This window comes from Melopsittacus undulatus, chromosome 13 (genome assembly GCF_012275295.1).
Source record: "Melopsittacus undulatus isolate bMelUnd1 chromosome 13, bMelUnd1.mat.Z, whole genome shotgun sequence".
NCBI lineage: Eukaryota > Metazoa > Chordata > Aves > Psittaciformes > Psittaculidae > Melopsittacus > Melopsittacus undulatus.
In genome coordinates this window covers 10555864-10578008 of record NC_047539.1, presented here as the reverse complement: position 1 = coordinate 10578008, position 22145 = coordinate 10555864, and the positions used below count along the sequence as shown (strand labels likewise).

At 56.0% G+C, this 22145-nt stretch overlaps 2 protein-coding genes across 7 annotated transcripts in view; both read left to right on the top strand.

The window, feature by feature from the left end:
• Positions 1–14338, top strand: part of LOC101871320 (huntingtin-interacting protein 1) — a 36258-nt gene extending 21920 nt beyond the window's left edge. For 2 of the 6 annotated variants that reach the window (XM_013131050.3, XM_034068696.1), the window contains exons 4-31: positions 140–196; positions 644–724; positions 2955–3031; positions 3266–3327; positions 4729–4869; positions 5168–5225; positions 6124–6199; positions 6601–6732; positions 7373–7470; positions 7627–7699; positions 8383–8566; positions 8641–8729; positions 8818–8934; positions 9022–9123; positions 9836–10030; positions 10154–10301; positions 10436–10522; positions 10631–10738; positions 10993–11129; positions 11236–11346; positions 11461–11519; positions 11620–11713; positions 12097–12197; positions 12308–12413; positions 12646–12769; positions 12971–13032; positions 13557–13665; positions 14101–14338. In XM_013131050.3, the coding sequence (XP_012986504.2) occupies positions 140–196; positions 644–724; positions 2955–3031; positions 3266–3327; positions 4729–4869; positions 5168–5225; positions 6124–6199; positions 6601–6732; positions 7373–7470; positions 7627–7699; positions 8383–8566; positions 8641–8729; positions 8818–8934; positions 9022–9123; positions 9836–10030; positions 10154–10301; positions 10436–10522; positions 10631–10738; positions 10993–11129; positions 11236–11346; positions 11461–11519; positions 11620–11713; positions 12097–12197; positions 12308–12413; positions 12646–12769; positions 12971–13032; positions 13557–13665; positions 14101–14111 (2799 nt within the window). In that variant the 3' untranslated portion in view covers positions 14112–14338. Of the gene's footprint in view, positions 1–139; positions 197–643; positions 725–2954; positions 3032–3265; positions 3328–4728; positions 4870–5167; positions 5226–6123; positions 6200–6600; positions 6733–7372; positions 7471–7626; positions 7700–8382; positions 8567–8640; positions 8730–8817; positions 9124–9835; positions 10031–10150; positions 10302–10435; positions 10523–10630; positions 10739–10992; positions 11130–11235; positions 11347–11460; positions 11520–11619; positions 11714–12096; positions 12198–12307; positions 12414–12645; positions 12770–12970; positions 13033–13556; positions 13666–14100 lie in introns of all 6 variants that reach the window. The other 4 variants (XM_031043103.2, XM_034068695.1, XM_031043102.2 and 1 more) reach the window with 2 other exon arrangements.
• A 3940-nt stretch (positions 14339–18278) lies between these two features.
• SBDS (SBDS ribosome maturation factor) lies at positions 18279–21602 on the top strand. The gene is made up of 5 exons (XM_005142387.3): positions 18279–18430; positions 18640–18769; positions 19747–19947; positions 20061–20225; positions 20840–21602. Exons 1-5 carry the CDS (start codon positions 18303–18305, stop codon positions 20966–20968), a joined length of 753 nt encoding a protein of 250 aa, XP_005142444.3. The 5' UTR covers positions 18279–18302; the 3' UTR covers positions 20969–21602.
• The last annotated feature ends 543 nt before the right edge of the window (positions 21603–22145 follow it).

The following is a 22145-nucleotide window of genomic DNA, read 5'->3' as shown; positions in this document are numbered from 1 at the left end:
GACGCCATGGGCAGGCTGCAGGGTTGGGAACAAATCAAGATCTCCCATTCCTGAGCCCAGATGCTGGCTCCACATCTCACACCCCCTGTCCCAGTGCTCTGCCTGCGCTGTGTGCTCATTGTCACTATCATTCCTCCAGGTCCTGAAAGACTCTCTGAGATACAAGAATGAGCTGAGTGACATGAGCAGGATGTGGGTAAGCTATGGATGGGGACCCTCTGCTGGGGGGTGGCGGGTTGGAGGGTGCTGTATCCCAGGAGGAGCCAGGCTCCAAGGGCAGAGCAGATGCTGAGCTGTGGCTGACCCATGGGTACTGTGGGATGGGTTTGCCAGTTGTGTTCGGTGTCCACTTCCACGAAAATCAAATGCCTTCTTTCTATTTTATGGCAAATCCCAGTAAAACTCTTGCTTTGACCATCAAAAGCGGCACTGAAGTCTGCAGATAAAGGGATAAGAAGGTCCTGACCAAATCCCTTCAACACGTTTGCTGCAAGGCAGCCAGCAGCCCACATGCCAAGGTTCCAGCCAGGAGGGGCTTTGGCTGGGATTTTGGGGGAGATAAGGGACAGGTCACTCATGCTGCAAAGGGGGAAGGTTTTTTCACAGCCTGACTTGCATCTCAACAGCTTTTTGGTGTCCTCAGGGTCACCTGAGCGAGGGCTATGGGCAGCTCTGCAGCATCTACCTCAAACTGCTGAGAACCAAGATGGAGTTTCACACCAAGGTGAGCATCCCATCCCTGTACTCCAGACCACAGCAAGGGCTGGGCACTGGAGCTGGAGCGAAAGTGACAGCAATGCCCTGGGGCAGGACAGAGCTGTCCTGGTGCTGTCTCCCCCATGGGTCCTCTCTGTCGTGGCCATCCTTCTGCCTCCATAAAAGGTGCCCCAGATTGCCTGGGTCTCTCCTTAGCCTGGATTAAAATTGGCCCAAGAGCAGCACTTTGGGATGGCAACTTTCCTGGTGGACCAGGGCTCCTTGGATGCATCTAGACTGGGCTGGGAACTGGTGAGCTACAAGAAGCAGTAAGAGACACCCCCCCCCCCCCAGCTTTGGGGTGCATGACCCCTTCCAGGTATCCTAGATGGGCAGAGGTGGAAGAGGCCATGGAGTTCTGGCTTAGGGGAGGCTGTACCATGCTGTGCTCTGGGAACAGCTTCTGCCTGTCGCCAGCACTGCCTTGGCATGATCCACAGGGGCTCAAGGGAGCCCTGGCAGGGCAGGGCCAGCACTGAGGTGTAAATGCCATGGAAAACCCTGCAGCACAGCCTGGCTTTTCTGCATCACCACAGATGTGGGGAGGGAAGTTGGGGATTTGGGCCAGGGGAGGTCCATGTTGGGGCATGGAGAAGGATGAGCCATGGCACCTGCTGCGACTGGTGTGTACAGGTGGGGTGGGTATTCACCATGATGTGCAAATGAAGTAGTTTAGGACTGGGGTGTAAGTGTAAGGTGCTCTGGTGCTTTCTGAAACAAGTATTTTATACGGGCTGGAAAAGTAGAGTGGAAGCAACAAGTCATCTGAAGGCTTAAAAATGATGAGGAAGTAAGGATTAACTTGACCTAAGCAGTGTGAGTGTGCACAGCCTGAGTCCTCAGCAGAACTTCCAGCAGAGTCACAGAGCTGAGGCTTCTTTGTGCACATCCAGTTCATCCCAGACCATAAATCTCACCTTAGATGTATCAGGAGATCGGGACAAGGTAGCACAGAACAAACCCCTCAGCCCAAGCAGTCTGGGAGCTCCAGGGCTCTGGGAGGAATCCACCACTTCCCTGGGGAGATTATTCCAGTGGCTGATTGTTCTCATTGTGGAAACTGTTGCCCTTGTATCCAGGCACAATGTCCCTGGCAGTAACTTGTGCCCATTGTCCCTCGTTTTTAACATGTGAATCCTTATAGAGAGAGTCTGCATCTTCTTTTAACCACCTTTTAAATACTGGAACATGGTAATGAGGTCTCTCCTAAGCAGTCTTTTCTCTAGGCTGAACAAGCCCAGCTCTCTCAGCCTTCCCTCATGTGGCAGGCTTCCCAGTCCTTTTATCATCCTTGTGGCTCTTCTCTGGACCCTCTCCAGCCAGTCCACATCTTTTCTGTATAGCTGGGACCAAAACTGAATACTGTATTCCAGGTGTGGCCTGACAAGCACTGAGAGGGACAATGACATGTCTATCCCTGCTGGCAATGCCCTTGTTGGTGTTCCGCAGTGTTCTGTTGGCTTGCTTTGTCACAACTGCATCCTGTGTGCTCCTACTGAGCTTGTGTCCTCCAGGACCCCAGGTCCCTTTCCACGGAGCTGTCCCATAGCCAGGCAGATCCCAGCCTGTGTTGCACTCTCGGGTTATGTTTACCCAGATCTCTTGTACAAGAGTAAATGACACTCCAAACCACCTGCCCATATCGACATCCTTGGGTTTGTCTCAAGCAAGCCAACAAGTCCTGAATCTACACTGTGCATTTATAAGTAAACACCTCTATGACCTGAACCTTAAATTAAAACCAAATGTTTGACCCAGTATTGCAACATTTATTAAAAGATGATCAGTGTTGTGTGTTATGTGATGCTAGTGGATCACATTCACTGTATACCTGTACCTTTCATCGTACGTCATCTGAATCTCCCCTCTGTCAATTTAAAGCCATTCCCCCTTGTCCTATCACTACACTACATCAACATCTACTACATCATCTCCTCCATGCTCCACAGGTTTCTAAACCCAGGGAGAACTGGATTTTCTTGCTGGGCAGAGTATGGGCACTATGGATGGTGCTGGGGATGATGCAGTCACCCAAGGCTCTGCAGACCTTGTGTCAGCCCCTTTCCCCTCTGCATCACTCCCACTGGGCATCCAAAGAGCTGTCTGCATCTCTTGCACCGAGGCTGGATCAGCAGCACTGGTGTTCTCAGAGCTGTGTGATCCTCCAAACCCTGTTCCCAACTCCTGTTTCTCTGCAGAATCCTCGCTTCCCTGGCAACCTCCAGATGTCCGACCGGCAGCTCGATGAGGCAGGAGAGAACGATGTCAATAACTTGTGAGTGTGGGGCAAGGGCAGGGTGGGGGGCACAGGGGTGGGTGCAGGCAGGGCCATGGCACTGCCCAACCTCACCAGCAGCACTGAGCCAGGAGCCCTGCCCCAGGTGCATGGAGCCCCGCTCAAGGCTGGTGCTTCCATGCCAGCACATGTGCTTGTTCCTGTGGGGCATCACCTTCACATGCTGAGGGCCATGGGAACACTCTCCAAACATCCTCATCCCTTTCTTCCTAGTTTTCAGCTGACAGTGGAGATGTTTGACTACCTGGAGTGTGAGCTGAACCTCTTCCAGACAGGTGAGCACTCCCACTGCCCTGGGGGAAGGCTCTGGGGAGAGGAAGCTGAGTGCACTGCAGCTTGTCTCTGCTCTGGGCACTTCACACGGATGTCAGTTGAAGTCCTTGCATGCTGTGCTGTCTCCAGCAGTGCCATGGGGTCCTGGGGCAGGCACGGAGGCATCTTGCCTTCCTCTGTGTGAGCAAACAAGGGGTAAAACCACCCAGGCTCATGCCTTGGGCTGTCACACACTTCTGTGTGCTTGAGCAGGGTCAAGCTTGGGGTAAATTAAAGTGATTCTGGGGCAAGTCTTCAACTGCTGCATGCCCCAGGCTGGGGGTGCTGGTAGGACAGAGCTGTGTTTCAGTAGCACTGGAGCAGCACCCTCACCTCTTGGCTGTACAGGGGGAGGGTTCTGATTCCAGGAGGCTCATCTGTCCCCACAGTGCTCCTGGGATCATCTCTCACTTTTCCACCCATTGGAGGGGAATTGCTGGGTAGAGGGAGAAGAAGCTGCCATCCTCTCCAGCCACCCTGCTAGCATGGGAGATGCTGGAGGAGGGAGGCCCATAAGGCTGAACCATGGAGACGGTCACTGGATACATTGAGCATCCCATGCCCCCAGCCCTGTCAGAAATACTTCTGTTCCCTGGGGCACATCCTTCTATAGCACTATTCTAATATCTAAAGGTAGCAAACAAGAAAGCTGGAAAAGGACTTGGACAAGGGCCTGTAGGGACAGGCCAAGGGGAATGGCTTGAACCTGCCCGAGGGGAGACTGAGCTGAGCTCTTAGGCAGAAGCTGTTCCCTGTGAGGGTGCTGAGGCGCTGGCACAGGGTGCCCAGAGCAGCTGTGGCTGCCCCATCCCTGGCAGTGCTCAAGGCCAGGTTGGACACAGGGGCTTGGACAAGTTGCTCCAGGGGAAGGGGTCCCTGCCCGGGGCAGGGGTTGGAGCTGGAGGAGCTTTAAAGTCCCTTCCAATACGAACCAGTCTGTGAGCCTATGATCCTGCAGCCCCAGCACAAGGTGCATTTTGATGTGATGTGAACAGAGGATTGAGGACATGAGGTGTTACCAGCTGCTCCCGACTGCTTTTGGAGCTGGCACACATGACAGAATGCAGTGGGACAGCAGTGAGTGGCAGAGCACAGGGGCTGCAAGCCCTCGGGGGTCAGGAGCGCTGCCCAAGGACCTGGGCACCTCCAGCCCACGGTTCCAGGCTGCATTGTTCCCACTGTTGGAGTCCTGGGTGGGAATTCCTCCTCCCACCAAGCGTGTGGACAGCTGTGGGCAGCAGGCTGGGTCCGCAGGGGACAGGGGGTCTCTCTCCAGGTGATGTTAGTGGACATGGCTGATAAAGCATGGCACCAGCTGATGCTGTGGTGCTGTCAGGGCCTCATCCTGTGCTCCTTCCCTGCAGTGTTCAGTTCCCTGGACATGTCCCGCTCGGTGTCGGTGACAGCCGCAGGTCAGTGCCGCCTGGCCCCGCTCATCCAGGTCATCCTGGACTGCAGCCACCTCTATGACTACACCGTCAAGCTGCTCTTCAAACTCCATTCCTGTGAGTGTCCCCAGTGCCTTGGGCAGGGGAGGACACAGTGGAACACCAGGGGTCACCATCCTGCTCAGTGCCAGGCCTTCTGGGAGGTGAAGGGAGTCTCATGGGCAAGGGAAAAGGAGGGGCAAGTGCTGGGGGATGGAGGTGTCCCTGGTGACAGAGTATTCAGACCCAGGAGGAGGTTGGTGGTCACTGGAAAAGACCCATCTCCACATGGCTGTGCCAATGGGCTGTCCTCTGACCTGTGCTCCTTCCCAGTGTGGAGACACCCACCGATGTTTCTACTTGCTCCTTCTTCCAGGTCTGCCGGCAGATACACTGCAGGGCCACCGGGATCGGTTCCTAGAGCAGTTCAGAAAGTAAGTGCCCAGATGTGGGGCAGATGTGGGGCAGATGTGGGACACTGGCTGTCCCTGCTGCTAGCAGTGCTCCAGGGATGTTTGTGGGGCAGAGCCCCCGTGCTGGGCCTTGGGAGCTGAGTGATGGAGATGGAGGAGGCACAGGAGTCAGTCTTGCTTGGGGCTATGAATTCCAGCCTGCTTCAACTTGTTGGCCTGGAGCTTTCTGCAGGGAAAAGTGGTTTTTGCCTGTGGCTCCATTATGAGAGGGATGCTTTGGTAGGAGCGATGGGGTTGGGAGAATGCAAGCAGCACATGAAGGCAGTTTGAGATGCTGCTGCAGGGCAAGGGTTTGCATAAGCCCTGTTCATGACACTGAGGGATGGGACAGGGAAAAGAGATTTTCCCCCCAGTTCTGTTGAATTTTAAGGAAAATGGACAGTTTCCCAAAGACCAGGGAGTTTGTTAAAAGGATGAAACCTCAGGGTGTTGCACAGCTGAGGAGCGCCCATGAAGCCTGCATGCCATGGGGTGGAGTGGAGCAGGGGTCATTTTTGCATGGGAAAAACTATCCCTGTGGGGACATGGAAAAGGTAAAGCTTGTGGCACCTGCGTCTGTCCCAAATTAAGGTTCCAATAAGAGAGACTTAAAATCGCAGCTAAAGGTTGTGGGAGGAGAGAGCTGGAACCAAGTTATGGTCACCCAGTTACGGCATGGGATGGGTGGGTGCTGCTGTTTGTTGGAGGTGGGTGTTGTGTTTGTGAGAGGCCATGAGCTGCTGCAGAGTGATGCTCGATTCAAGGTCACAAACTCCAAACCAGCGCCCATGGCAAAACCACTGGGCATGGCCATTAGCAGATGGGATGGGGTGTGTGGGTTGGCCAGGATCTATCCCTGACCATTCCCTGCCCCTTGCAGGCTGAAGGACCTTTTCTACCGCTCCAGCAACCTGCAGTACTTCAAGCGGCTGATTCAGATCCCACAGCTGCCGGAGGTGAGGCCTCAGAGTCGGCACTTCTCACACTTGCTGCCCCATGGCCAGGAGCAGCAATGGGGCTGGTGGCCTGGGGACAGTGTCCAAAGGGTGTCAGCTGCCACCTGGCCTGGCTTCCTGAGGCCACTGTGGGGCTTCTGGGGCCTGTATCCCCCTCTGGGTGGGATCCTGCGGGATGGAGCTGCCTCTCCAGCCGAGGGCTGGGACCCCCTCTCATACTGACCTTCAGCCCTTGCCTGGATCTGTCCCTGTGGGTCCTGGCTCCATCCCTGCAGGTGCTGGCTCTGTTCGGATGGCTCAGGGCACAGCACTGGGGCAGGATTTCAACCAGCCATGCCTGAAGCCCTGCGGCAGTGCTGGTGCTCTCTGCTCTCAGCAGTCACACTCCCCTTTCTCCCCAGAACCCCCCCAATTTCCTGCGCGCCTCTGCACTCTCCGAGCACATCAGCCCTGTGGTGGTCATCCCTGCTGAGGCATCCTCACCCGACAGTGAGCCCATCACAGACCTGGTGGAGATGGACACAGCCTCACAGGTGAGCTGCCACAGCACTGCCTGTGCACCTCAGGCTGCAGAGGGGATGGAGGGTGCCCTGTGACTCCCAGACCAGGGTTGTTTCTCCAACACCATACCATGGTCACGGCTGGGACAGTGGGGATGGCCTTGGGCACTGTGGAGCATCGCTGCAGCGGGACCTGTTGGTACTGGTGTCCCATGTGGGTGCTGCACAGTCTAAGCCAGGCTCTTGTCATCTCACATCACGTGCTTCTCTTGGGTTGGTGCCCTACAGTGATGGTAGGCTGGAGATGTTTGGCTTCCCAGCACTGCCCCTCTGCGCTGCATGCTTGCATTAGGTCCTCACTCCCCTCCCCAACAGGAGTTCTCCCTTGGCACAGAGCATTTTGGGAAGGGAAGAGGTGTACCATGACATGGCTTATGGGGCCCATCTCCACGCCAGGAGTGGGGACAAATCAGAGATGATTCATGTTCAATATGTTCAACATGTTCAGTACCCTGACAGCAGTGAGGAGGATCCAGCCCCAGTGTCACAGCAGCACCAGCAGGCAGCAGCCCTGCTGGCACTTGGGCTTGGTGGTGCTGCCAGGGATATGGAGGGGACAAGGGCTCCCGGGCAGTGCTGGGTTCACTCCAGGTCCCTGCTGCTCTCCCTACAGAGCCTGTTTGACAGCAAGTTTGACGACATCTTCGGCAGCTCTTTGGGCAATGACCCCTTCAACTTCAACAGCCAGAACGGGATGAACAAGGATGACAAGTGAGCAGTGGGGCTTATGCCATGGAGGCAGCCAGGACTGGATTAGGAGCTCCCAGCATGGCACCGTGGTGGCCGAGGGGACACCTCCATCCCAGGAGGCTGGTGCCCCCATGGCACCAGCATGAGTGGAGCATATACCTGGTGTCTCCTTCACAGGGACCGCTTGATCGAGCAGCTTTATGGGGAGATCGCGGCTCTGAAGGAGGAGCTGGAGAACTACAAGGCTGAGGTGGGTGACAACCATCCTGTGACGCAGTGAGCACGCACCCATATGGGAGATCCAGGGGCAAGATGAGACCCAGCAGCTCACACTGGGAATGAGGCTGATGGTGTAATTGCTGTGGCCCCAGATGGGCAAGGAGTGACACTGTCATAGAATCCCAGCCTGGTTTAGATTGGAAGGGACCTTAAAGCCCATCCAGCTCCAACCCCTGCCAGGGGCAGTGGCACCTTCCACTGGAGCAGCTGCTCCAAGCCCCTGTGTCCAACCTGGCCTTGAGCACTGCCAGGGATGGGGCAGCCACAGCTTCTCTGGGCACCCTGTGCCAGCGCCTCAGCACCCTCCCAGGGAACAGCTTCTGCCCAAGAGCTCAGCTCAGTCTCCCCTCGGGCAGGTTCAAGCCATTCCCCTTGGCCTGTCACTGCTGTCTGTCCTGCCCTGTCCCTGTGTCTGCATGCCTGGTGCAGCCATCCCTGTCATTACAGGGGGTCCCTAGGTGTGCCAGACTCTCCATGTCCCTGCTGGGAGGGTCCAGGCTCACCCCCACTGCCCAGCATCCTCCATGCTTCACCCCAGTGCACCTGGGGCACTGTGGGGTGCTACCCATGAGGTGTCAGCCAGCCAGTACTGGCAGGCATGGGGCAGCACTGGCAGCCATGGGAAGGTGCTGGGAGCTGCCCAATGTTCTGCAGAGCGCCCGGGGCATGATGCAGCTCCGTGGTCGCACCAGTGAGCTGGAGGCTGAGCTGGCTGAGCAGCAGCACCTGAAGCAGCAGGCACAGGATGAGAGCGAGTTTCTGCGCACGGAGCTGGAGGAACTGAAGAAGCAGCGGGAGGACACGGAGAAGGCACAGAGGAGCCTGACCGAGATTGAACGTGAGCAGGGAGAGCTTGGCGTGGGGTGAGCCATGGGGAAGGAGTCCTGGTGCTCATCCCTGTGTGTGGGGCAGGGCGGGCACAGGCCAACGAGCAGCGCTACAGCAAGTTGAAGGAGAAGTACAGTGAGCTGGTGCAGAACCACGCTGACCTGCTGCGGAAGGTGGGTTACCCCAGCACACCCTGCGAGCCCCTTCTCTCAGCTGTGCCCCTTGACAGCAGGGGATGCTGAGCTCCTCTGCCCTCCCCAGAACGCAGAGGTGACCAAGCAGGTGACAGCAGCCAGGCAGGCCCAGGGGGATGTGGAGCGGGAGAAGAAGGAGCTGGAGGACTCCTTCCAGCGGGTGAGCGAGCAGGCTCAGAGGAAGGTGAGTAGGACTGAGCATGGGACATGGCAGGATGACTGGGGGAGCTCCCATCGGGGCTCTGGTGCCAACCTCTCTCCCTGCTGGCAGTCTCAGGAGCAGGCAGAGGTGCTGGACACTCTGAAGAGGGAGCTGGCAGCCAGCAGGCAGGAGCTGCAGGTCCTCCAGGGCACACTGGAGTCCAGCACACAGGTGAGAGCACAAGGGTAGCCCTGCATGGTCCGCCTGCTGTCACTGCTTATGTGAGCTGTCCCCATCCCAGATGTGTTACCCACTGTTGGCCTACTCCCAGTAAGGAGATAACCAACTCCCTGTCTTCTTCCTCACACCTAGGTGGGTTTAATGCTTTAGGGCTGAGAAACACAGGGAGTTAAAGATTCCTGGGTGCAAGAGCGTGCTGAGCAACAGCCTCCAGCAGCAGGAACTGTTAAACCCCTGCCAGAGCAGGATCAGGGAAGGCAGCTCTGCCCACTGTAAAACTAGCAGGCTCACTGCTGTGCCAGAAGGTGTTTCATGCTTGTGAAGCTGGAGGGCAGCAAGGGCTTCCATGATCCTTACAGAAGGCAGAAGATGGCAGGAGAATGCAGCGGGACAGGGATGGGGCAGAGCTGGAGCTGGCAGCCACCTTTCATCCCCTCCTCCATCAAGATGCTGACAGTCATCGGAGCAGTGGGTTTCACTATCAAAGTGAAAGGGCTCTCCAGGGAGCCTTGGCTGGCCCCAGGCAAGGCCATGGGTGCTGCAGGGGTGCTGCTGGGGAGTGGGTGATGCAAAGCTGCAACCTGCATGGGCTGCGATGCACCGAGCACAGACAGTTGGGGTGACCCAAGCCTGGACCATGACCAGATCCCCAGCCTGGAGGGTTCACCCTGGGCTCAGCCCCTACTGCTTTGTGCCCATGCAGGCAAGAGCGGAGCAGAGCACCCGAATCACCGGCCTGGAGCAGGAGAGGGACAGCCTGAGCCGGGCAGCGGAGCGGCATGGGGAGGAGGTGGCTGCCCTGCATGCTGAGCTGCAGCAGATGCGGGACAGGCTTGGCCGTGAGCAGGAGAGCAGCAAGATGGAGCTGGAGATGTTGCAGGTCCAGCTGAGAGACAAGGTACTGCAGGGGCATCCCAGCAGCTCCCTCCCTGCCATGCTGTGGGGTCCAGCGAAGCATGGGGGTGATTCCCAGCCAGCACGGACTGGATTCCCAGTCCATGACCCCACTGTGGTTCAGCAGGAGAGCAAGGAGCAGGCTCTGCAGCAGCGTGTGGCTGAGGAGCAGTTTGCCCTGCTGCAGGGCACCGCACAGGAGGCCAAGCGGATGGTGCAGGATGCCCTCAGCCGTCTGGAGGATCCTGCCCACATGGCCTGCACTGGCTCAGCAGGTGGGTTTCCTGGGGGCTCACCAAACCTGGCACTATCCCAGCCTGCTGCCGTGCCAAGCCCCACTCTCTGCTGTCCTCTGGGCCATGCCAGCAGCACTCCCTGCGTTTGAGTCCTGCCTGCTGTCTGCCTGCAGATTGCCTCCTGTCCAGGACACTGGCAGCCTCTGAGTGCGTGGAGAGGCTGCAGGATGCACACGGCAAATACGTTTCCGACCACACAGGTGGGAGCCGGCCAGGGCTGGGCTGGGGGACAGGGGCAACTGCAGCACTTTGGGGCTGGGTGGGCAGCACCCACCGGGACTGAGGTGTGTGCCCCTGTCCCACTGCAGCCATTGGCTCCCTGCTGCCCTGCCTGGCCCTGTTTGCCCACCTCGTCAGTGACACCCTCCTGCAGGGCAGTGCGACCTCCCACCTGGCCCCAATGGAGCCTGCTGACCGTAAGTGCTGCCGAGCAGGCAGGGTGGGCAGGGGCAGGGGCTGGGGTGGGCAGGGGCTGGGGCAGGAAGAAGATGGAGCAGGCAGGGGTGGGCAGGGGCAGGGGCTGGGGCAGGAAGAAGATGGAGCAGGCAGGGGTGGGCAGGGGCAGGGGCTGGGGCAGGAAGAAGATGGAGCAGGCAGGGGTGGGCAGGGGCAGGGGCTGGTTGTCTGTCCCTGCCTGCGGTACCCTCAGCCTGTCGTGCTGCCCTTGCAGGTCTGCTGGAGGCATGCAAGCAGTGTGGCAGCGAGGCTGTGAGCTACCTCAGTGCCCTGCAGGACCCGGGCAAGGTGAAAGGTGCCGACTGCAGCCTGCTGACAACCTGCCTGAGCCGTATCGGCACCATTGGGCAGGTGGGTGCCCAGCAGGGCTGCTGGGATGGGGTCAGGCTGTGGTGGGGCACTGCCAGAGGGGCTATGCCGGCCCTGGATGGTCCTTTCTGTCCTCTCCCATCCCCAGGAGCTGCGGCCCAGAGGGCTGGATGTCAAGCAGGAGGAGCTGGGTGACCTGGTGGACAAGGAGATGGCAGCAACAGCAGCGGCCATCGAAACAGCAGCTGCCCGCATTGAGGTAAGGGTTGCCGCATGCCATGAGGCACCTATGGGTGCCGTGTCTGCCAGGACTACCAGCACAAGGCCAGGAGGGCACACAGGGCTCAGCACAGCCTCTCTTCCCCTTTACCAGGAGATGCTGAGCAAGGCACGGGCTGGTGACACTGGAGTCAAACTGGAAGTGAACGAGAGGTGAGCAGGATATGACCCAGTGCCACATGCAGTGCAGCTGCCCCATAGCTTAGGGGTCTTCCTGCCCCACAAGTGGGGCTCAGTAGTGTTTGTCCCATAGGATCCTGGGCTCCTGCACAGGCCTCATGCAGGCCATCCGTGTCCTGGTCCTGGCCTCCAAGGACCTCCAGAGAGAGATTGTGGAGAGTGGACGGGTGAGCTGGGGCAGGGATGCAGGCAGGGGATGTGAGTAGGAGTGTGGGCAGGGATGTGGGCAAGGCACAGGGCCAGTTGGAGCCACCATGCACTTGCTGGGGTGTGCTGCTCCCAGCCTTGACCCAGGTTCATTCACACTGGCTGCCAGAGGCTGCAGCCCCAGTCTGGGGTCTTGCCCTGGCCATGTGTCCCCAGGGTGTCACGGAGGTCCCTGATCTCCCTTTCCATGTAGGGGACCCTATGGATTCAGGGTTCCCAGTTCCCATGTACATCCTAAATGAAGCCCTTACTTACTGCATTCCCCATGAGCAGCGGTTTAGGGGTTCCAGGCCTTGCCACCTCCCTGTCCCCCCACCTGTGATCATGCCTTTCCTGATGATAGGGTGCAGCATCCCCCAAGGAGTTCTATGCCAAGAATTCCCGCTGGACAGAGGGTCTCATCTCCGCCTCCAAGGCTGTGGGCTGGGGTGCCACTGTCATGGTGTAAGTGCTGCACTGCCTGAGTGGGGAGGGATGGGAGGGTCTTTCTGTCCCCACAGGGAGGGGACGGGGTAGCAGGAGGATGCTCCAGCCCCTCTCCTGCCCTCCTGCAGTGATGCTGCCGACCTGGTTGTGCAAGGCAAGGGCACCTTCGAGGAGCTGATGGTCTGTTCACGGGAGATTGCAGCCAGCACTGCCCAGCTCGTGGCAGCCTCCAAGGTACGGACCTCAAGGAGCTCTGCTCTTGCCTGCACTCTGGGGCCCAGAAACCAACTGTGTCCTGGGGGGCTGCATGTCCCAAGGTCAAGGAAGGGGGAATGGCTTTAACCTGCCCGAGGGGAGACTGAGCTGAGCTCTTAGGCAGAAGCTGTTCCCTGGGAGGTGCTGAGGCAGCTGTGGCTGCCCCATCCCTGGCACTGTGTAAGCACATCCCTTCTCCCTGCCCCTGCAGGTGAAGGCAGACAAAGACAGCGCCAACCTTTGCAAGCTCCAGCAAGCCTCGCGGGGCGTCACCCAGGCCACAGCCAGCGTGGTGGCCTCCACCAAGGCTGGGAAGTCCCAGGTGGAGGAGAAAGGTAAGCGTGGGACTGCAGGAGCACAGACCTGCCCTGCCCTCGGCTCTTTGTGCTCTCCATCTTCAGTTGGCTGTGTTCTGGTGGGCTCTGGCTGTCCCTTGGTCACTGCCTGCACGTGCCATGGTGGCAGACCCCATCAGCAGCATGGGACCTGCTAGGGGTTCTGAGCACTCAAGGGGGGCTGATGGTGTCTGTCCACAGACAGCATGGACTTCTCCAGCATGACACTCACCCAGATCAAGCGTCAGGAGATGGATTCCCAGGTAAGAGGTTCCTCCATGTTTTGGGACGTGTAACCACTGGTGCCTCACTAATGAAGGGCTGCCTGGGCTGGGGGGGGGGGGGTGTCACCCTGCCCAGATGCCTGGCTCCAGCTCACAGGGAAATTCCATGCTATGAAGGCAACAGATGGGTTTGCCCAGGAGCCACATGCAGTTGGTCCTTGAGCCTTACCCATTGTTGTCCCCATCATGGCACAACAGCCTGTGGCATCCTCCTGCCCTCGGGTGCCCACTGGGCTGCCCCACAGCACCTACCTCTGCCTGCCATGGGGCAGCCCTAGGGAGCTCCCTTTCCCAGGGTCCCTCCCGGCAGTATCCACCCAAGCTGAATCCCATCCCCAGGACTGACCACTTGCCATTGGAGCACTCATGGGGTGTACCTCAGTGGTACTGGGGAGATACTGGGTATGAAAGGGGTGCCCAGCCCAGCACGGCTTCCTGCCAGCCGGAGCAGCGGCTGCTGTGCCAGGGTGCAGGGTGGCCATGGCGAGCATGACAACCTCCAGGTGCGGGTGCTGGAGCTGGAGAACCAGCTGCAGAAGGAGCGGCAGAAGCTGGGAGAGCTGCGCAAGAAGCATTACGAGCTGGCAGGAGTGGCAGAGGGCTGGGAGGACGGTGAGTGCATCCCAGGCCTGGTCCAGCCAGGAAGGAGGAGCAGGGCAGGATGGGGAAGCTGTGCCCACAGTCCAGGTGGGGAGCAAGCAGGGATTTCACTCCAGTGGGCACAACTGGTGCCTGGGTAGTTGGTATGTGGGGGCAAAGCCATGGAGACCCTGAGCTGTGCAAGAGCCTGGAGGACCCACATAGAATCCCAGACTGGTTTGGGTTGGGAGGGCCTTAAAGCCCCTTCAATTCCAACCTCCTGCCACTGGCAGGGACGCCTTCCACAAGAGCAGCTTGCTCCAAGTCCTGTCCAACCTGGTCTTGAACCTGGTCCAGCCTGCATCACCCTCGGGCTCTGCTGTGAGGGATCCCAGAGGGCTCATGCAGAAGGATGCTGCAGGGCACCATGTTCCTTTTCACCCCCTTACCCTCTGTGTCCCCCTCCAGCAGCGGATTAGCCCCAGTGGCAGAAGCAGCTGCAGGGAGCACCCCTGTGGCCAGCCAGGACACAGCTCCATGCAGCCTTTTGGGAAGATCCACAATAAACTGGTGCAGAAGCCACCCCGAAGCACACGTCCTCCACATCCCCCTGCCAGGAGCCACCGCCAGAGCACCAGGAGCTGCTGGGGCAGGAGCCAGGGCTCGCCACCGGCCGCAAACCGCACGTGTATTTACCAGAGCTGCTTGGGGCTGGGGGTGCTGGGGGGGCTTTAACCCTTTCATTTTGGTTTTGCACAGATTCTGGAGCTCTCTGAGCCGGCTCGGGCTGAGCGAGAGCACTCGGGGTTCTTTTGCCTCTCGCTGCTTTTCCAGCCTTAACCCAGTCCCTGGCTCAGTGCAAGCATCCCCCCACTGCTGTGGCCTGTTAAGGGTGCTGGGGTGCCACTCTTGGGGTGCTGCTGGCTTGGTGCTACGTGTGCTCCCCTCCAGCAGGGCACCGAATGCCTTTGGCTCATGCAGGGTGGGTGGGAGCGTGCCCATGGGACAGGATAACCAAGGTGCTGGCAGCAGCAGCAGGGAACAGGGCAGGCAGTAGGAGGGTTGCTGCCGAGCATCTGGATCTCCAGAATGTGTTCCCTCATCCTGTCCCGGAGCTGGGCTGCCCTGTCCCAATAGATCACTGTGTTCATGCCAGCAATAAACCCTTACGCAAGGTGCTGAGCAGGGGCTTGGACAACCATAGTGCCACTGCACAAGCAACCAGCTCCTGGGAATGGGGCATGGCTGTAGGGCAGCAACATAGAGGGTTTGGGGGACAGATAGGGTGCCCAAAACCAGAGCACCCCAAGCCAGAGCACGCAGCTGCCTGTGCCCACTCACTGGGTTGGTGCTGCCTCTGGGTACTCACCACCCTCTTTGGTGCAAGGGGGATCAGTGCTGGCGTTGCCGTGGGGCTGGCACCAGCCAGGGAACCTTTGTGCCTTGGAGCAGGGGGCTCAGAGGGCAGGGGGCTTCTGCCAGCTTTGGGCCCCCCAGCTCATCTCGCTGCAGCAGGGACAGTGGCATCAGACTGCGCAGCGATGACCCCATCCCCCAGGGCCTTGCAGGGCCAGGGTGTCCTTCCCAGCCTGGCAGCATTGCTGCCTGCACCCTGCCTTCAGGCAGCTGCCCTTCCTGGGGTGAGACAGCCAGACCAGGCTCCTGGGAGTGCTGGGGGTGCAGTGTTTGGCCTTATTCTCCCTTCAGGAAGTGGTGGCTGCTCTGTCACCATGTGCTGCCTTTGGCTGGCCCTTGAGCAGTGGGACCCACTAGCATCCCCCTGTCAAGCCAGGCCATCACCACAGCCTCAGGGCTGCCACCTCCTCCGCACAGGACAGTGCAACCGTCCACCATGCTGGGACCCAGTGCCCCCGTGTGCTCTGGCCAGCCCCTAGCACACCTGCCCTATGCTCCTGCCTGCCAGAGGGCACCCGGGGTTCCCCCCGGCCCCCCTCTGCCTTGACATGCCCTATCCAGCTCCCCCCAGATAAAATACCAACCATGCCATTCCTGCAGGACACCAGGAGCCCCAACAGCCTCCCCCCTCTTTCTGGGGGGGTGTCTTGCCTGTGCAGGGTACCCCCAACTACCTCAGGCCTCCAGGCCAGGTTGGGGCTGGGGATGATGAGGGGGTTGTGGGGGGGGCTCGGGGATGATGGCACCATTCTCTCGGCTGAACCCCCTTTTTGTATGTCGGCTGAGTGCTGGTGGAGGGAGGGTGTCCCCCCCGCAGCCCCCAGCGCCAGTGCTGGTGCTAGGGACAGTGGGGGTGCCCCTGCTCTGCACGGTGGGTTGAGTAATGACTTTTTTGTTGTTCATTGTATAATAATGACTACGTTGTGTGTTTTCTATTTTTCAATAAAGCCTTCAGCCCAGCTCTGCGGCTCTGGGGTGGGTGTCACCATGGGGGTCCTGGGGCTCTGACCTGACGGATGTGCTCTGTGGGGTCCATGTCACGGTCCCTGCCGTGGTGCCTGCCTGGCAGGGCACAGCAGGGCTGTGGCAGCTGCAGGCACAGAGGCCAGGGTGGGCTAAGGACAGGGGTGGCCCAGGGCCAGTGGGGGTCAGGGATCCAGGGGGAGCAGGGGCACTGATGGAACAGGGGCACTGATGGAACAGGGGCACTGATGGAACAGGGGCACTGATGGAACAGGGGCATGGAATTTCCAGGACAAAAGCGGCACATCCCTATGCCGAAGAGATGGTGCTCAGGGACTGCAGGAAGAGGCCCTTGCAGCAGGAGGACAACCAGGCTTTGGGAAGTGATCACAGGAACAAGAGGAGGTAATGAGTGTCCAGGTCACTGCAAGTGAGTTGGGAAGGTCTAAATGGGGCTAGTGCTTCAGTGGTGGCAAACAGGATGTGATCAGGAGTGGGTGGAAAAGTGCTGCTGGAAGTGAACTGCAGAGGGAAGCACAGCCCATCACCTGGGCCTCTGGGCTGCGTCGGGAAGTCCTCCAGGGCTTCGTTTTGCCCTTGAGATTAAAGGGATGTGGTTAGGTGGTTTTTTAGCAGCACAGTGGTGGTGTGGGGGGAGACCCTCCACAGCATGTACCACCCACTGTTGTTGATGGCATCACAGAAGCCTGCCATGTCCATGACAGAGCAGCTTGCCACCCTTCTCAATGTCCACCATGTGTTTGATGATCTCCACTGTCTGCATGATGCGCTCTGCAGCAGCAGCAGGAGATGTGAACGGTGGTAGTGGGATGGCTTTGCAGGATCGGCCTGTAGGTGCACTGGGGTCCAGGGCCAGCAAATGATGCTCCATGCCATGGACCCTGGTATCCATATGAATGCATACCCATCCCATGGTGGCTGTGCCACTGCCACCTCATGGCACCCCAGCTTCAGCAGCACAAAGGTGTGTTCATACACAGAATAATGTCTTTAATTTTAGCTGTAATAGTGTTTTTACCATGTATGGTTGCTCAGATACCTACATTTTAAGGATGACATACTGACTGATGGGATCTGTGTTACTGTCGGTGCTGGGACCAGTGCTGTTTAATACTTTCATCAAGGACCTGGATGAGGGAACCGAGTGTACCCTCAGCAAGTTCACTGATGACACTGAACTGGGAGCAGTGGCTGACACACCAGAAGGCTGTGCTGCCATTCAGCGAGACCTGGACAGGCTGGAGAGTTGGGGGGAGAAGGGGCTGGGGAAGAACAACCCCATGTACCAGTACAGGTTGGGGGCTGACCTGCTGGAAAGGAGTGAAGGGGAAAGGGACCTGGGGGTCCTGGTGGATAGGAAGATGACCATGAGCCAGCAATGTGCCCTTGTGGCCAAGGCAAATGGCATCCTAGGGTGCATTAGAAAGGCTGTGGTTAGTAGGGCAAGAGAGGTTCTCCTCCCCCTCTACTCTGCCTTGGTGAGGCCGCATCTGGAATATTGCATCCAGTTCTGGGCCCCTCAGTTCAAGAAGGACAGGGAATTGCTTGAAAGAGTCCAGCACAGAGCCACAAAGATGATGGAGTGGAACACCTCCCTTATGAGGAGAGGCTGAGGGAGCTGGGGCTCTTTAGCTTGGAGGAGACTGAGGGGTGACCTCATCAGTGTTTACAGATATGTAAAGGGTGGGTGTCAGGATGATGGAGCTAGGCTGTTTTCAGTGATATCCAGTGGTAGGACAAGGGGCAATGGGTGTAAACTGGAGCATAGGAGGTTCCACGTTAACATCAGGAAGAACTTCTTTACTGTAAGAGTGACAGAGCACTGGAACAGGTTGCCCAGGGAGGTTGTGGAGTCTCCTACATTGGAGATATCCAAGGCCCGCCTGGACAAGTTCTGTGTGATGTACTCCAGGTTACCCTGCTCTTGCAGGGAGGTTGGATGAGATGATCTTTGAGGTCCCTTCCAACCCCTGGCATTCCGTGTGGTTATCCCGCACACACACACAGGGCCCCGCTCCCTCACGGCCACCGCCGCCTCCGCTCCGCCCTCAGCGCAGCTGCGCTACTTCCGTCCGGCCCCCTCGTCCCTACGGAAGCTCCGTTGCGGGAGCGACGAGAAGGCGGGATAGAAATAAGAACAGCCAATAGGGAGAGAGCGTGGAGCGGCTCCTGCCAATAGAAAGGCAGCGTGGTGCTGCCTTGGCCAATGGGGAGGCAGCCGCCTCTCCGCCCCGAGTGCGCCTGCTCGCACGATAGCCGCGGCGTTCGCCATGTCTATCTTCACTCCCACCAACCAGATCCGCCTCACGAACGTGGCCGTGGTGCGGGCGCGGCGCGGGGGGAAGCGCTTCGAGATCGCCTGCTACCGGAACAAGGTCCTGGGATGGCGCAGCGGAGCGTGAGTGACCCCCGGGGGGACACCGTGGGCAGAGGCAGCGCTGCGGGGCCGTGCGGGGCCGCTGCCCTCCCCTGCCTGTGACAGTTGGGTCACGGGAGCTCCCGGGTTCCTCTGGTGCAGCCCTGGGCAGCAGCGCTTGTTCCTCCTCACTCGTGTGCTCGCTTTCAGGTTGTGCTTTAACGCGTTTTCTAACCCTGCCTCATCTCTAGGGAGAAAGACCTCGACGAGGTCCTGCAGACACACACGGTGTTTGTCAACGTTTCCAAAGGCCAGGTGGCAAAGAAGGAAGATCTCGTTCAAGCTTTTGGGACAGATGACCAAACAGAAATCTGTAAGGTGGTAGGTGTCACATCCTTGGCTTTGTAAAAGCTTGGAGAGGAAGGGGACGGTTACTTACTTTGGACAGTTCGATTGAGTGTTAAGAACAGATCTAATTTCTTACTCCTTTCTTCTTGCTTGGACGTGAACTGTGGACATTGTGGGTAATGAGCATTCCAGTCAATCTACACTGGTAGTTCAGTGTTTATGTGGTGGGGTTTTTTGTCTGAAGTCTCCCCAATGTTGTCTTCCATAATAATGTACATTATTGGTATGATTATTCCTTTTTTGCACTTCATGTCTAACCAAATTCAAACAATTGTTAAATTTACCCAAGTGTCATGGTTTAAGCCTGGCTGGTAACTCAGCACCATGCAGTTGTTCACTCATGCCCCTCTTCCCCCCTCCAGGAAGGATGGGAAGGAGAATATAAAGAATGTAAACCCCCTCAGGTTGAAATAAGAACAATTTAATAACTGAAGTACAATATAACACTATTATTACTTATTATAATAAGAGAAATAAGGGGAGAGAATCTAAAAGGGAAAAGGAAAAGAAAACCAATAAGCAACAGTGCTGCACAATACAATTGCTCAGCTCCTGCTGACCGATACCGAGCCTGACCTAAGCAGTGATCAGTCCCTTCTGGGTAAAGCCCCCCAGTTTCTATACTGGACATGACATGCTGTGGGATGGAATACCCCTTTGGATAGTTTAGGTCAGGTGTCCTGTCTCTGCTCCTCCTGCCTTTTTGTTCCCCTCCTCACTGACAGAGCATGAGAGACTGATAAAGCCTTGATCAGGGCAAGTGCTACTGAGCAGTAGCTAAACCATCAGTGTGTTAGTAGAGTTATTCTCAGACTGAAGCCAAAAGAGCACTGCACCAGGTACTAGAAAGGTGAAAAAACAACCTGTTACAGGTGAAACCAGAACACCAAGGTATGTGAATTCTCACTAGTCAAATCTGTGATGTTAATCAACTGGTTTCTTCTGCTCAGATTTTATCAAAAGGAGAACTGCAGGTATCAGACAAAGAGCGGCACACGCAGCTGGAGCAGATGTTCAGAGACATTGCGACTATTGTGGCTGACAAATGTGTGAATCCAGAAACAAAGAGGCCATACACAGTGATCCTTATAGAGAGAGCAATGAAGGATATTCACTACTCTGTCAAACCCAACAAGAGCACAAAGCAGCAGGTTTGTTTCTGGCAAAATGTGCTTCTGCTTCGAGATGCTGTCCTGAGGTGTAACTTCATCATGATGCTTTTTAAAGGTGTGTAAATACTGTTTTTTTCTGGATGTCTTTACAGGCACTGGAAGTGATCAGACAGTTAAAGGAGACGATGCAGATTGAACGTGCTCACATGAGGCTGCGATTTAGCCTTCCAGCAAAGGAGGGGAAGAAACTAAAAGAGAAGCTCAAGCCATTGATTAAAGTTATTGAGAGTGAAGACTTCCATGAACAGCTGGAAATGGTAAGTGATAAGCAGTCCGTGGGTTTCCTGCTTGGTTTGACTGCAGCTGTACATTTTACTAGAAGGTGAACTAGTGTATGGAAGTTGTTCAGATGAACTGTAAGTTCACCAGAGATTGTTTAGCAGAAGTGTAGTTTGTGGGTTTTAGTTTCGCACAATCCTAATGATGTCAGCTTCAAAGTAGCCTTTATTCCACAGAGATTGCTACATCCAGCTGAGAAGTATGGTGTGAGCTCTTAGCACTGATGTTCCTACAATAAGAATGAGTTTTTCTGCATAAAGTTACTCATCTTTATTTGGTTGGTCAGGCCTTTATTTTGAAAGTGGTGAGTTAGCCTTATAGAAAAAGGTCCATGTTAAAGCAAAATCTGGTCTTAGGAAAACCTGAGAAGAGATATGAATCTTATCAATCCCAGCTGCCAAAAGCTGTGTCCAGGGTGGGTAGATAGAACTGCAGAACTTGTGTGGAAAGATCCCTTAATTGAAATCACTTCTAAATGCTGCAAAGTCCTCCTGAGTAACTGAGCAATTTTATTTCATAAAAATGAATGTTCGACCTTGAAAAGAGACTGTAAAAAATCAAATGCTGACTGATGAAATGTGAAATGTTTCAGGTGTGCCTTATTGACCCAGGCTGCTTCAGAGGAATTGATGAGCTGATCCGGAGTGAGACAAAAGGGAAGGGAACACTGGAAGTGCTCAGTCTGAAAGATGTGGAGGAAGGAGATGAAAAGCTGGAATGATGAAAACCATCTTACGAACTGACTGGCACTGGCTCCTCTTTTCTGTTAGGCCTCCGTGTTTATTCCAATCTCTTGCAGCCACATGCTCTCTGACACTAATCCTTTGGGGTTTTTCCATGCAATGTTTGGGATTGTTTTTTAATTGTTTTACCCTTGCTTGGTTTACAATTGCATTTGCCCGTAGGAACATTTTGTGTCAGAGTTGCACTAATGAGAATTAAGATATGGTACAGGGTTACTATAGCTTTGGTTTACTTTAAAGGTTGCTATTGGTGAGTGCTTGACTGATAATGGTTTTTTACTTGAAGTTGTCGGTGTTGAGTGGAAGATTGCATTGGTCGCTGAGGGATGGCTTTTGTATGTGATGAGAGGAACCTGAAAAAGAGAGACCTGCATTCTCTTCAGAAGAAGAGATGTACAGCATCTAAAACCTGATCTCTTGGCAGTGTGAAAACTGACTCAGGCTTCCGTAATGGGCTGCTGGAGAATTTAAATACTTTAAAGGACCCTTCTGAAAGATTTCTTTCCCTGGATGGAACAGTACTTGCTAACTGAGAAAAAATACTCTGCAAATAGCTTCTCACAAAGTATATTTAGCTACATTGATAAAAATAAATTATTGTTTATTGATGTATTCTAGGTACAGAAAGAAATAATTATTTTTGTTAATAAGACGGGAGGTATTTCAGTGCTTTCTGGAGGCTGAAGGGGGAGCCTGCACTTGTGAGCTCTCTTCAAATGCCTCTTGACCAAGCAGCAGTGGCCTCTGGCCATTGAGTTTGACAGGCAGTTGTTGGGCCATAATTCTGCAGCAGGAACTTCTTGTGTGTACCCCTTTTCTTTTGGGGGCAGTAGAAAATAATTCTTGTAGCTGTCATTTTCCCTCTGTCTTTCTAAGCTGCTAATACATGCACAAAGTTCCCAGCCAGCTGCTGCAGCACAGTATATAGTTCTTGACAGTTGTGTTCAGTCTTGTTTCAGCTGTGTTAAATAACTGCTTTTAGTAGAATTTGTGTATTTCAAAGGACAGGAGAAGAGAGGATAACAACTGGAGAAGGAGATACTTAAAACACAGAGCACTGTGCAAAGCAGCTGTACCTGGGGGATTTAAACAAGCAAGTGTTTCAGGAGCCTTTGGTATTATGTGCCTATTTCCACACTGATGGTAGGTAGCAAG